The 15,076-nt window shown below is 40.2% G+C and overlaps 3 protein-coding genes and 1 long non-coding RNA gene across 4 annotated transcripts in view; 2 read left to right on the top strand and 2 right to left on the bottom strand.

The window, feature by feature from the left end:
* Positions 1 to 2,694: 2,694 nt before the first annotated feature.
* On the top strand, positions 2,695 to 4,302 carry LOC120771181 (guanine nucleotide-binding protein subunit beta-like protein 1). The gene is made up of 3 exons (XM_040099071.1): positions 2,695 to 3,049; positions 3,115 to 3,631; positions 3,704 to 4,302. Exons 1-3 carry the CDS (start codon positions 2,912 to 2,914, stop codon positions 4,030 to 4,032), a joined length of 984 nt encoding a protein of 327 aa, XP_039955005.1. The 5' UTR covers positions 2,695 to 2,911; the 3' UTR covers positions 4,033 to 4,302.
* Positions 4,290 to 7,017, bottom strand: LOC120771179 (double-strand break repair protein MRE11). Its single transcript, XM_040099070.1, has 7 exons — positions 6,829 to 7,017; positions 6,646 to 6,769; positions 5,644 to 6,586; positions 5,468 to 5,581; positions 5,248 to 5,408; positions 4,660 to 5,179; positions 4,290 to 4,596 (listed from the first exon to the last, which is right to left on the bottom strand). The coding sequence occupies exons 1-7, from the start codon at positions 6,917 to 6,919 to the stop codon at positions 4,507 to 4,509; spliced, it is 2,043 nt and encodes a 680-aa protein (XP_039955004.1). The 5' UTR covers positions 6,920 to 7,017; the 3' UTR covers positions 4,290 to 4,506.
* A 375-nt stretch (positions 7,018 to 7,392) lies between these two features.
* The window catches only part of LOC120772948, a 41,723-nt gene continuing 34,039 nt past the window's right edge, over positions 7,393 to 15,076 (top strand). The window contains exon 1 of the long non-coding RNA XR_005705110.1: positions 7,393 to 7,556. This is a non-coding gene — a long non-coding RNA (uncharacterized LOC120772948). The remainder of the gene's footprint in view (positions 7,557 to 15,076) is intronic.
* LOC120772943 (sine oculis-binding protein homolog A) overlaps positions 7,550 to 15,076 on the bottom strand; it is a 35,496-nt gene continuing 27,969 nt past the window's right edge. Inside the window, exons 3-4 of the mRNA XM_040101845.1 lie at positions 11,605 to 12,181; positions 7,550 to 9,962 (exon numbers count right to left, since the gene is read on the bottom strand). Coding sequence (XP_039957779.1) covers positions 7,732 to 9,962; positions 11,605 to 12,181 — 2,808 coding nt within the window. The 3' untranslated portion in view covers positions 7,550 to 7,731. The remainder of the gene's footprint in view (positions 9,963 to 11,604; positions 12,182 to 15,076) is intronic.

The raw sequence follows: 15,076 nt of genomic DNA on the forward strand, positions 1-15,076 counted from the left end.
ATATACATACCAGCACATACATACATATATGTACATACATGTGTAACGCCAAGCAAGCGTGCTCTACAAGCAGCGTTCAAAGGCGACAAAATTCGATTAACTGCAAGTGTGATTGTTGACAACAAAACTAAAGCGACTGCATTGGTTGCATGCAACATGCAGTAGCAGATAAGCGGATACCGCACCACCACTTCAATACCACGTCACATACAAACAAACATACGAGTAGGTGTCATTGCGTTCTTTTGCAAGGCGACAATAAAGCAATCAAGCAAATAATTCGATTAAATGGAAATTAAAAGCGATTTACTGTTGAACGCGCAAAGCGCGGTAAACACAACTTCAACACGAGATTTTAGGTAGAAATGATTCTAAGAAGGCGATGACAACATTATATGTGATTGATGTAGATGGACTTGAGTCAGAAAAGTAGAATTTTTTAGCATGAATGATAGCCTCAGTACCGTCAGAACTTAAAGCGTTATCCCGCAAGGATTCTGAATGTATACTAAAACGTGAAAAAATGCTCCACTCGAAGTATAGACAAGGTCTCAGCAGTGATCCTCAAAAAAGAAATACGCTGCAGTTTTATAAAAATTTTAATACTCTACATGTATATACATAGAATAAAATTACTGCAAATTTTTGGATAAATTATTTAAATTGAACACCTTTTTTCCTTCCGTTTGGTTTTTTTACTAGATTTTTTATATTTTTTCCCGTTTTCTATTAATTCTGTTGCCATGTGATCACATATTAAAACTGTTATTCAATATTAAGCGTAATTTCCTAACCGGTCGCTCAACATTATTAAGCAGTTTGAAATGGGTCAACTGCTTTCAGGCAGCTTCGCATATAGGTAAAAAATGCTCTTTTCAGAAGTGAAGTAGGTAGCGCAAAATGTGGCAAAAAGGTGCAAAAGAGATTAACATATTTGCTTGTTAACCTAATGAAGTCATAAATTATGTGGTATCTGCCACAAAATCAAACGAGCCACTTAGACACACACAATCAGAACTAATGTGATATGAATATATTTCCAATATTATGCTGCGGCACAGGTTTTTCTATGAATTTCTTAAGTCCTTTTCAGATATCAACAGCTATTTTTCATCTTATAAGAGGTTTGTCGATCGCAATTCAATCGAAATCGTGAATAATAGGAATTAGTAGAATTTTTGGACAGCTCAACACACACATACATACAAACACATGTGGCAAAAATTGTTGAATAAAGTTTTTTTTCGTAACTAGGCGGTAGTTCGGGCGGACGTAATTCATTCTTGTTAGTGGCTGTAGTGTCCTACAGTAGTGGATTCATAATAGTAGTCGGAGAAAAAAATATTTGGCGGCATTTTATTTATATTTTATTAAGAATTTCAGGACACGGTAGAGCAATATACTTCTTCTTTCTACAAAATCAACTAATTGCATTTGAAAAAAGCAAACAAATACTATTTTCGAACTTTGATCAGCAATCTTCTTATTTTACACTACTCAGGAATTGAAGTATTACTTCATTAATAGCACTGTGCAAATAATGTTGTCCCGAATCAACCGTAGAACATTTAATTTATGTGATATTTTTTATTCATGTTTATTCCTTATCCAGCTTTTATAAAAGAATCCATGAGTTGAAACTAAAAATATCATTTTATTTCATTGTATTCGTTCAACCTTTACTTTCAACTTAAGAGTATTTATGGATTGCCATGAAATCATGACTGCCCTTACTAAAATCTCAAAACTAATAAAATTTTCTTAATATATTCATCATTTAAATATTAGTATCATAAATTTTGTCCATAAATTCAATAGAATGCATAAGTCCACTTTGCCTTTTTGATTATTAATCATCATCTTTCATCCAAACAACTTAACAAAAGCATAACACTAATACAAAGACAGAATATCAAAAATTTGTTTAAATCTCATTCAAACCAAATTACAAACATATTTTAAAGTATCTCAGCACATGTTTAATTGATGCTGACTAAAAAATTGAGAGCCTAAGCAGTCTTTCGCAAAACATGAAAAAATTTACATATGTAAGTATGTGCATGTGTGTATGCTTACCATATGCAATACTTAAAATAAGAGTGGAATGAAATGCATGAAAAATTAACTCACCACAAATTCTGCGGTAACTTGCAATATTCATATATTCCCATTCAAAGCTTTGCAAACACCACGCATTCTGCTACATGCAATATTCACATAACCATAACCAACGCTTTGTAAAGCCCAGGAAGCTCAGGAAGCCGTAATGTGAACGCACAACAGTTTCCTCTCTCTTCCTTTGCAAACACATGAGCACATGATTTTGTAACTTCATCACACTAAATTCACATAGAATGCACACAAAAAAGTATTTTCACATTTCAAATTAATATATTATTACGAACTGAAACTGCACAGAATTTATTTTGCGATTCACTTCCAATTCACTTTCTTGCAAAAACGCCATTTTGAAAGCTGACACGAATAACGTTACTTTAGCTCCGCCATTTCCGTCAAACTCCACAAATTCCGTAATATTGTCAAAAAAAGCCACCAATTGCACCGGAGTGTTGCCAGCTTAGTCAAGAATTAATAAAATTTCACCATTTTTCGCTTTGCTCGCATTTGTTTTTGTTGCGATTTTGCTTTGTGCTCACTTTCTGTTTTTATTTAATTACGCCAAACCTCATTCTATATCAGGCGGTTTCGTTGACAATTTGCTGTTGTTCTGTCGTTTGCCAGCTGGGCGTGTTTTTAATATTTTGATATTGATGTTAAGTTTTTCCAGCAAATTGAATTGCGTTTTAAGACAATTGTGATAACACAAGATAATTGCTAAATGTTTCAACTGCAAAAGTGCATAATTTGATTTCTTTCCATACTGGTTTAAAGGCAAATTGTTTGCAACGCCATGGCCGTTTTGCCGCCTGATCCAGTTTTTACGCTGCGCTGCCCGGAGATGGGACCGGTGAATTCCATTTGCTTTCATCACTGCGATCGTTTGTTGGCCGGCACCCTTAAGGGTAGCGTCTTCTTGTGGGACTTGCAGGTGTACCCAAAAACTAACCAAATACTAATGAATTTTGAAATAACCTAAAATATGTACAATTACAGACAAATCGTTCCGCATTGCATTTTGAAGTTGGCCAACAGCCCATAACTAGTCTTCACCACACCGACGACACGCTGATTACGCAGGAAAAAGGTGGCACAGTTACTTTGTGGACAATGTCGAACAGTGGATATGTGCGTGAACGCACCATCGAAGCCAATTTCAATGCATTCTGTCGTACTGCTTTGTATACACCGCCTGAAGGCAGCGGTGGGCCGCTACTCTTCTATCCTTGTGATGAAAATTCAATTGGTGTGCTGCATGTGAATGATGATGTTGCTGCCCCATCGCAGATGCTTGTGCCAGACGATCCGCAATTACCGAAATTGGGCAGCGTATCTTGTTTCAAACCATTCGAAAGTGCTTCACAGTTATTCCTTCTCGCCGGCTATGAATCCGGTCATTTTCTGACATGGGATTTAAGTTCCGGCGTCATTATAGATTTGTTACAGTTGGATCCCGAACCAATGGCAATCGATTACGATGCACAAACTAATCGGGGCATTGTTGGAGGACCAAGTGAGTTTAATTTTAGAAAGCGACGTTTATTCACTTCAAACATTATTCGCATTTTGTAATTTAAATCCGCAGATGACAAACTCACGGCCATTACGTATCAACGACAATCGATGCAATTGCAAAGAGCCAACGATATCACCATAAAAAATTCCGGCATTAACTGCATACGCATACGAGATGATCAGAAAGTATTTGCGAGCGGAGGTTGGGATGGTCGTGTGCGAATCTTCTCTTGGAAAAGTTTACGCCCACTTGCGGTGTTGACTGAACATAAAACTGCCGGCGGGGGCGGCATTATGGATATTGCATATTCAGAAGGGAAAGTGTCGATGTGGAATGCGCGCATTATGGCGTCCGCAGGCACCGATGGGCAGGTTGCTCTATGGGATTTATACAACTGAGTGAAAGAAGATGCTATGAACTATATATATTTTCAAGGCCATTAGAGCACCAGACGGTGTAAACATTTCACAACCTATGCACACACATTTTCATTCATTAGTACTTACTGTATATAGTTTTTAAAGTTTGGAACTTATTTCACAAAAACCTGACAACACCATAAAGTAGGCACTAATGTTATGGGTAAATATTTAAAAAGGAAAAAAAACAAATTTTCATAACAAAATATTACTTGAAATGAGAGAAAAACCAATTATATTAAATAAAGTCCAATAGTTTATTTCAAATATAAAAGTAGAGAAGAAAACAAGATTTGATACATTTTGCTATGGTCCTTTGGTCGGAAAATAACAAAGAACCAGAGCAATAAGGTAAAGCTTAACGAAGTGACAATTTAATCAAAGACAAGTTATACTTCAAAGTAATTCGTTTTGCTTGTGCACTGACAATAAATAATGAGGAAATAAAGCAAATTACTCCGAGTCGGAAATATCGATAACGTGTGCATCTTTGGTGCCACGCTTTGCACGCGCATTCGCCAAAGACTCCAATAGTGAGGAACGCTACAATACACACGAAATATTTAGTCCTTATTTTAATTATACAAACAGATGAGATTGGCTTACCGTGGAGTTTACCGATACATCCAAAGCTTGTCGTGTGGAACGTGTTGGCGCCGCCGCAGCACTTCGCCCACGTCCCCTACCGCGCCCCCGGCCAGCAGTTGTTTTTGTGGTAGCCTCAGCTTTCGTTGTTTTTCTTCCACGTGCGGCTTTTGTACCTTTAGTAGGCTGAGGTGCAGCTTCTAAATCGCTATCGTCACTGTCGTCCAAGAAGAAGTTCTTCGATACTTTTGATTGCTGTTTAGGCATTTTCTTTGCGAATGGTTCATCATCACTGTCGCTATTATTGGTGTTTAAAGCAGTCGACTTGCTCTTCACTTGCGTAGATTGCCTGCTCTTGCTAAGTGTAGAGGTTGAGGAAAAGCTACTTGTATTTGCTTTCACTTTTGAGTCGGTTTTATCCAAACTTTTTAGTACATCGTCGAGAGATAATTGTGAATTGAAGACCTCTAACGATTCTTCGATTTCGTCATCAGCTGGTAGGGTCTCCAACAGGTGCTCCAAAGCTCTTTCTTTACAGTGTCTTTAGGGAAGAAAATAATAATATATGTACAAAATGGATTTAAAGAGAACGGCTGCGCAAATAAGTACTTCATAATACCGTCAGCCGCGGTTACATCTCCCTTCTCTACGATACGATTGCACATTTCTGCCAAGATTTGTGGTGATAGAATTTTTAAACGGCGTTTGGCTGGAATTTCTTGAAAATATCGCTCAATGAAATTCTCGATTTTCATTTCACTACCCACATCCTAGGGATAAAACGTATACAGTTCTATATACCCACTATTACATTTCAAAGCCAACTTACCACTTGAATGTTATCTAAGGCGCTACGCAAAGCTTCGTTGTCATATTCTGAATTTTCGCCCTTAGATCGCTTTATTACTTTTTTGAAATGTATCATATCTGCTGGATTAGCTACCTAGGATTGCCCGAAGTTATTTCAATTTTTTTATTTTATTTTTTTCAACTTTTGCGTATTACCTGTTCATTGTACGACTGACCGAAGCGTATCGCATTAAACATTTGCTCCTCATTTGAAAAGAGTATTCGCAGACGTATAAGCGGCAATTGCGGTTGTTTTGGATGCCCGGTGAATTGCTCCTTTGCTTTTGTTATCATATTTTGAACGCGCTCCTTTGCCATAGCCATAACCTTATTTTGTACATCACCTTCGTCTAACTTTAGTTCTTCCGTCATTTGAGACAAATCGACCGAATCGAAAACAAACGGACGTACGGTTTGTAATGGTAACGGTTTCATTTGGAAACGCGTTTTATGTATTTCCAATAAACCTACATATTTCTTTAGCGCTTCACCCTCAGCTAGCGAAGTAGCAACAGATGATCCCGGTTGACTAACGTAAAAGTTACGTGTCGCATTAAAATTAGGATTTATATGGCAATCGTGTTCATGACCCCAAATAACCAAATGCAAAAAATCAGGTAGCAATTCTTCTGGAATATTACTTTTTGGACCGCGATCAGCATGATTCTGATGCAAAACCATCAAGTGAAACCATTCTCCTTCCTCGGGTCCCGGACACGCAATATTGACTTTAAAATCCTCAAATAGCCGTCGCAAACGTGCATCGTGTATATGACTCAGTCCATATAGTGCCAATTGTGTTTCACCTTTGCGCAAAAGTAATGGACTAATAGTAACTTTTGTGAGATCGGTCCAGCGTCCAAAATAATTTATTAAACCAGTTGTCGAGAGTAAATCAAGCGAACTAAGTTGGCCAAAGCCGCTGGGATCATCATGATTGCCATGTATGGAAAATACTGGTATAGCTATATTAAGATTTGGATCCTCGTAGTTGACCGTCTCATTGGTGGCATTGTGAAAATTCACCGACTGATCACTAAGCATTTCAATGCTAATCGGTTTGTCACCAAATGTGTAACGCCGTAGTAATTTCATGCAGCTAAATATTGAAAATATTAAATAAACATGCAAATATGCATTAAATAGCTTATAACTTACTTGTGCAGTGTATTCTGGCTGGGAACTGCATCATGAAATAAATCGCCGCCGAGTAAAATGAAGTCAACATCTTCCTGCACAGCCAGTTGAAGTATTTCCTCAAAAGTTACGAAGCTATCGTCTCCTAAGAGTAGCGAAGCAGTTTTTTTTTAATTCCCGACTTTTCAAAATCAAAATACTTACCGCGCACCGCGTTTTTCTCTGCATAGCCCAAGTGATTGTCAGTTGCCACCAATATGCGCAGCACGTCTTCAGAATTTACTTCTTCGCTCATATTAGAGAAATAATTTGTTTTAATCAAATATATTAGCAACTTCAATTGTTTAAAAGCCAGCGGAAATTTTCAGACGCAAATTTCACAATTTTTGCGCTTTGCCATAAAGTGGTATGACATTTCCAATTGACAAGCGAGTGTGGCCATACTGCTTGAACCTTTCAAAAAATTAATAAATTAGTTATAATATTGCAATTGTTGTATAGATTTCGTACCAGAATACCAAATTATTATTATTATTATTTTGTAATTTATTATTTTCTTATAATTCATAAGTTTATAATCAAAGCAGAAAACCCTCCCATTAAAAATTTGTTGTGCTCACCACTATTGTGAACTGTTGGCCGCAAGCCTTCAGAATAAGAAAAGGGTAAGTACTGCGATGAATATCCGGTTTAGAACTGTATGTCAAAAACTTCCATTCAAATTACAAATACAACAAAAACAATAAAACAAATGTTACTGTGCGTTCAACAAGAATATGTAAAAATTGAACTCTTTTATTAATTCAAGATGTGTTTAATTATACATTTAACTTAAAATAATTAAGTAACCCAAAATGTGTCAAAAGCATTATTTGGTTCGCTATGCTAAATTCACAGTAGAACGAAATATTGGCTTGAAGCTACTTAACCAGGTATCAAGCGATTTTTATACCCCCCTTGAAATGTGTGATATTTTTATTAGAGTATACGTTTAAACTCTTATATTATATACTAAGCACTAACAATATTTACTTAAGCTATTTTCTTAGCCAAATTAAGTTTGAACTTATTGAATTCTAAAATTATTTTTATATTTAAAACATAACCCTACTTTTTGCTTTGGGTTTTAGTATTATTATTGCACGCTATTGTTGATAAACTGATTCCTGTCGTCTTCGGATCGGCTTCCTCACTATGCAGATCGGCGTTTTCTTCGCCATCGCCGTCCGCTGACGTCAACTCTTTGAGAGCTAACTTTTGAAAATCGCAATCGATTATGCGTTTCCGCTTTCGTAATGGTCGGCTGCATTCCGCCGCCGAAGTGGTGGGCGTGCTGGGTGATTCTTTGGTTTGTATGAGTGTGCGCTTCGTTTGGAGTCGCGTTATCTTAAATTTCGGTAATTTTTGTTTAGCATCGTCACAATCGCCTATAGCACCACTAGCTTCATCTATGTCTGCGCTTAGTTCCCGTCTGATAGCGCCCGATTCGTCTGAACGTACAATGCAATGTGTGGCCTTGCAAGACGTGGCTGGCGAGCAGGGAGAACGGTCTGGCGAAGGTGTTACGGCGGTGGTGGTGGTTGTGTTGGTCGTTGGGGTCACTGGTGTTGCCGGTGATAATGACGTCGTCGTTGTCAAGTGTTCGTCGGACAAAGCGCGTTTAAGACTGGATGCGGCTTCTTTAACCGAATGCAAAGCGGTTTCTTCATTTTGGTGCTCAATATGTTGCGCCTGCATACAGTTCTTTGTTTTAGTAAAATCTAACGGCTCTTCGTTGACGGTTTCTTCGCCAACTTCAATTTTTTGTTCGCAATCACTATTTTCCAATCTAGCCTCAGCGTCTGCCTCCTCATCCGCAGTATTTGACCTTAACGCATCTTTCTTGGCTTCATTTGCTTCCTTTTCTTTTAGTTTGCTGCGCTCTTCGGGGGTCATGTAAGCTTTGTAAAAGTCCATCACTGGCAGTGGTACCGGTATGGGTATAGGTAGCGGTATAACTATGGGATATGGCACCATCACTGTAACCGGCGGAGGCGCACCCAGCAAGGCGCCAAGCCCTAAACCACCCATCATATCAGGCGGCGTTTGCACAACATGCGGGGGCAGCGGAAATGCAGGAAAACCGCCGGCGCCGAAGAAACGTGGCAGTAAACCAGGCGCTGCGGGCGCACCAGGATTTGATAGAAAGGGTGGCGGATGTGGCGGGTACGCGCCGTGTGGTATTTGTTGATGTGGTCCAGCATTGTTAGGCGGTTGACCGCCGGTAGTCGTGGCGAAAAATGCCGGTGGTATATTTGTACCGCAACGCGCGCTACTTAACGGATGTGACGGCAGCACATGGGACGGGCTTTGTTGCTCCATCATTGGCGACAGTGGTGGCACACTCATATGGAGATCCTGTACGCTTGAACCCGCAAATTGATTTAACACAGATGCACCTGTCTTTCCGCAACTTCCACTCGCACCAGCCACTGGCAAATGAACGCCTGGACTTGAACGCAAACTGTTGTTTCCGCTGCCGCTCAACATTGATTTACCCTTGCCTATCATACTCGATGCATTAGTAGCGACTGAGCCACTCAAACTACTACCCTCACGTGTCAAATGATTTCCCTTCATGCAGGAGGAAGTTAAATCGGCGTGTGCGTTGGCGTTGCCACTCAAACTGGAGCGCAATGGTCGCTTTTTGCGATTGTGTTTCGGTGAGACGCGATTCGATGTTGGCATCGTTGCAGAGCTCAACATGCCGACGCTCTTCGACATGAGTTTCGAGACTGGCGCCACCGAGATCATGGGCTTATGTGGTGGCACCGTAGAGTGCCCCACATTTGAGGCTGCCGAAGAAGCTGGTGAAGATGAAGAGCCAGTGGCTATGCCAACATTTTGCGGTGTAATCACGGCGGCACTTTGTGGGCCTGGCGAAACGGATATTGTCGAAGCTGGCGATGCCGAACGACTACGACAATTTCGCAGCCACAAGTCGGGCGTTATGAGACCAGCGCCATTACCGGACGCCACAGCTTCCAGACCTTGTTCACGCAGATGTGGATTCATGTCCAGATGCGCTTGTGTCTCCTTGCAGAAAATCTGCATTTTATACTGATTCAGACATTTATCCGAGCAAAACTGCAATTGCGAAGCACCATCCTGGAAATCCACATAACTGATGGCATGGCGCACGTGCTTACACCAATCACAAGTTTTGGCTTTCTTAAAGGAGGCGCGTCGTGATTGCGTGAAGCACGATTCGGAGCAGTAACGCGGCCCATCGGTGGTGGTGAGAAACTCGGGCGCATTCTCGGGCACAGGACGACGGCACCAACAACAGTTCAGCAGGTCTGAAAAACAAAAAAAGGTGTAATGAGATAACGGTATTCATACATTTTTGCGCACATAATCAATTTGAGGTGAAAGCGTTCGAAGTATGCGAGCTTTCCTTTTAATTACTTCGAAATAATGCAAGTCTAGCGACGAGCAAAGGATCGTAATTATCATTTATGCTGCGGAGCAGCAGGGCGAGCGTATTTGGCAGCGAACATGAGACGTGTATAAAACTATTTGCAACTTGACTACCCACTTCTTTTGTTGTTGCATTCTGTTTTTGCTTTCGAGGCAGAAGAATGAATTTGTGAAAAGCAAAAATCGGATGAAATCATTAAAAATGCAAAATTTGAAATTTTACACCACTCAAAATGAAAACTATGAACTCGACGCACGGCTTCTAGCGTCGGCAAAGGAGCGGGCGATACCCACTTGCATGCGTGTGTGTATGAGGGTTTGGGCTGCCATGAGTTTGTATGGAAGGGCTTGGTCTCTCATGAGTTCGGCATCAAAGTGGCCGAAAGGCGGTGTGAAAGGAAGGAAGTGCCGTTGTTTATATACATATTTATGTGCAAATTTGTTGTTGTTTAGTTACTTTTGGTTAAGTTAAGCATACCAGACAGGCGCTTCCGCAAACAACCGTCAGAGCTGAACTCAAATTTGCAACTACTTGCCACATCCAAAAGAACATACACACTGACATATGTGTTTAACAGACCCAAACCTGATAGTTTTCTCGTTATGATGTTTGCAAAGCTTCTTTTTCGATTCCAATTTGAATACTTGCCACTCAGCTCATATGCGTGTGTATGTATGTATTTGTAAAAACATTTTCATGTTCAGACGATGATTTGTGTAACAGAACAATTGATTGGTAGATATGTATATATATCGTTATTTTTTGGATAATAATACCTATAAGCTGTCTGTGTTGGATTTATTAGTAAAGCAGCTCGTTGGAGCTCTTTATATACGAAGAGAAGCCTCAATTTTAATGGAGAACGCAGACAGTCTACTGTAAGCAACGCATAGCTAATAAAGCAGCATCAGATTCTGGTACTTTAAGTCTTTGTAGAACCTACTCACAAGGGTTGGGGTTCGGAACCGGTCAGTTAAAAAAACACTCCCAATGAAAAGGAAACAACAGCAACGGACGTCGAAAAGGGAGAAGGACTGGCGCGCTGTGGAAAACTCGACTATAACCGAGTAAGCGGTCTCTACGAAAAAAGAAGTAGAAGAACCGGAGACCATATAAAACTTGAGTTAAAAGAGAAGACCTAGAGACTTTAGAGCTGAAATCCTTTATTGAACTTACATTCGGTCGGATCTTCTAACTCATAAAATAGAGTTGCCACTGCAAAACTTATACAACTGTGTTATTGAGAAATACAGCCAACTCCGTTAGAATTAAAACTTTACTTCAGTTTCTGCTAAGCGAATCGCTCATTAACAGAGAGCGGAAGAGTAAAGGATTTTTTCGCCAGCGTAATCGAGACGCGTCGCACATTCATCCGCAAGAAAAAAGGAGTTTGAAAACAATCAATGCTTTCAAAAACACATAATCACTCCTATACGCTACTATACAAGTAAGCCCACGTTATACCATAGAGTCGGTGTTACATTACCGCCCACATCTTGTGCACCTCTGTCGCTACTCACCGATTTTCTCCTCCAGAGTTGTATTTTTGCCAGCTGAAATCGGACTCTTCGAATCCTCCTCACGCGAACTGCGCGTATCGTGGTCGGATGTTGTGCTTTCACCGCCGCCACCGGCACCACCACTACCAGCGCCGCCACCGCTACTGATACCAGCTAAAGCGCTGGCGTTAGCTCGGTTGCCGGTGCGATAATTTCCGCCACCACAACTGAGCGTAATTTTTCGACTGCTGCTGCTGTTTTTGTTGTTCGCATTGCTATTACTACTGTTGCTGTTGTTGTTAATGTTTCGCAAGTGTTCGTTTTGTTGCTGTTGCAATTGCAGCAACGTGGCAGCACGACTGCGACTACGCCGTTTCTCCATGCAATGTCGCTGTTGTTGTTGGCTCAGTGCACTGTTACTGGCGCTGGAGTTGTTGTTGACGCAGTTGCTATTGGCAGCCGTCAGCGCCGCATTGTTCGCTTGTGCAACTGCCGCGGATTGCAGCAGGCGGCTGGTTTTCGTCGACAAGTCCAGGCGATCCACACCGTCGAACCCGTACCAGCCGAGCAGCTCGTTCATGGTGTTCTCGGCGAATTCCTGCAAACAAGGAAAAAGACAAGTTAACGAATTTGAGCGTCTAACTTTCTAAAAGAAATTTAAGATAAATTATAGGAATAGATATAAACATAAATACGCGCTGTATGTGTAATTAGCATAATTTTAGGCGCCAAGCAGTGGTAAATTATAACATGAAGTCTAAACTGATCAAAATTAGTTCCACAAAATTATTTTGGATGCTTGTGAAAAGAGTTTGATTGCAACATTCAACACCCTTTAAGTATCAAAGGAAGTTTTTTGTATACGAAAGCTCTGTGCAAAGAAGATTCGCACGAGCTTGCAATCGCCTGATTCACCGCATGACTTGGATTTCAAATTGCTTACACATGCAACCTATTCTCCGGCTCTGCTGTGCATCGACACAATCCGGTTCGCAGACCTCAAAAGAATGATCACTGCAAAGCAATTACCACAAATGAAGCCTACGGAGCAAACGGACAATTGTATTACGTATATATCTCAGATCCGACAAAGTATATATATAACTGATCTGCGTGGCGAGCTAAATATTGCCATGTCCATCCCCTTCTGCGTGTGTCTGTCTATCTGTATATACTCGTATGCGAACTTGTCCCTTAACTTTTAAGATATCGATCTTAAATTTTGTGCATGCTCCCCAAAACTGCTCATTCGTTTTTGTAGCGGCAGAAAACATTCCTGAATTCGAGGAAAGGCGCCCATTTGACAGTCCTTGGTCGGATAAAATTACGGTTCCGTTCCGATTACTTAGACCCGACTGTCGTGGGAATGGGTTTCGTCGGAACCACCGCTATCAGACTACCATATCATACAGCAGTCCTACAACCTTAACGGAACGGATCAAACTCAAGTCATTGTATGAAATACTTTTTATTTTAGAGGATATCTTCACACAATTTGATACAGATTATTATCCAAGGCAATGCTCCAATTTCTGAGCAACAAATTTTTTAAATAGGACGTTTATAACTTAAAGCTGCAACTTAAACGGACCAATCCAAATTAGGACAAAGATCTACCTAATCTATCCCAAATAAAGATCAAAATCTCCATGATAGTTATTTTCTTTTATTAAGTAAGCTTAAATCGGCTTGGAGGTTATTTATCTCAAACCAAGGGGGTTGAGCTGTTTAATTGAAGAGACCGAAACCCTCTTCGTCTCCTTTTTACTCCTTTTTGACTTCTTCCTCCTTTGCGGCAACAGCAGCACCAGCAGCTGGAGCAGAAACTGCATACCGTTGGCCGGTTACATTTACAGATCTAATTATATACTATACATGGTTGGTTGATTGAAAAGGGAAGTGCATGGCGCCGGACCGCAGCGGCCGAATTTAGACCATAATTAGTTCCTGGGACACAATAATTTTAGGTCTTATCCAGCAGCTCAGTGGATTTGATAAAAAACCTGATTCTCTTCCATCCCAGCTGGCGAATGTCTCTTAGGAGGCTTGGTATATAGCCCTGCTCATTCGACTGAAGGCTGTGTATTTGCTTGAATAATGTTCCAGCGTTTCATCAACTTCAGCATGTGCTCTGTTTTCCGCCAAATCCACTTTTCATATTTTGTGAAGATGGGATCTTAAGGATAGGTGCCCTGTGATGACCCAAACAATGTTACCAAGCTCCTTTTTGCCAAGTAGAAACTTTTTGGTCTGTTCACCATCAATTCTTTTCAAAAGTAACATTGTGCTTTGCCTGTTTTGCTTGTGTTGCAAGACCTCATCTGTTTTTCTAGGGTCCATTGCTTCAAACAATCCTTGAAGGAGCTGAATGGCATGGGTAGCTTATGTGATATGTATGTCTCTCCCCTGCAGAGTAGCTCGTCTGCATTTTCATTTCAAATACGACTAGGTACCCAGATGATATCAACCTAGTTCTTCACTAAAATTCTAGTTATTACCTGCTTGCAAAACCTAACGCAATGAGACTTAATATTGGCAGTACGGATAGCATTAATTGCTGCTTGGGAGTTTACTAGAACGTTTATGAACTTGCTGTTTAGAGCAGTAGCTTGCTTTTCACCTTCTTTTATGCCCAAAATTTCAGTCTGAAATACTGAATTGTAATCATTACTTTGAAGCTGTCTTCTATATATAGATTACTGCGGAAAAAGGTTGTTTCTGTTCCTCTTTCTGTTTCTGTTCTGTTCCAGTTATACATGGTAGTTTCTATAACAAAACCCACTTGTGAAGGGTGTTATAGCTTCGTTGCAGCCGAAATTAACGTTCTCTTGGTTTGCTTTTCCTTCTGTAATCCGGCTTTATCTTACGATCTGCAGATGTGATTCTCATTTAAACGTATGTAAGTATGTACATGTTATACATTTGCAAATTAAGGAAAAAGTTCACATTACGAAATTCGATTTTAATCCAAGCTATGGACACAGTTGTGACCGCAAAGACCCACAAAATCATGCCGAACACGACACCCTTAGAGAAGAATGATCAAATTGAGGGAATGGAAGCACAAATTTATGTAAATAAGTGTGTGGTGCATACAATTAAAGCTACCCATTCGCATGAATACACGTGATATATACTATATGTATGTATGTATATTTGCATTACATACATATTAAATGACATTTTCAACATTTCATTGCCAAGTGACACCATCATCATTACCATTTCAGCATTTCCAGCGCTCGATAACAAAGAATTACGGTAAACTTGCCCCGTGCACTCCTCATAACAACAGTTAGCACTTGCGACCCGATCCACCCTTTGCGATTTCTTCTTAATTTCCACATTCTTATCGCTGGCTGTTGTCCAGTATTGATTTCCTTGATGTGCGCAATTTGCATCTGCTTTGGTGCGATTGCAGTATTGCTGGCAACTGGTGGCACCGCAGATCGAAAGATACAAATGTTGTGAGCCACAACACCAGCAATGGTGC

This window comes from Bactrocera tryoni, chromosome 3, assembly GCF_016617805.1.
Source record: "Bactrocera tryoni isolate S06 chromosome 3, CSIRO_BtryS06_freeze2, whole genome shotgun sequence".
NCBI lineage: Eukaryota > Metazoa > Arthropoda > Insecta > Diptera > Tephritidae > Bactrocera > Bactrocera tryoni.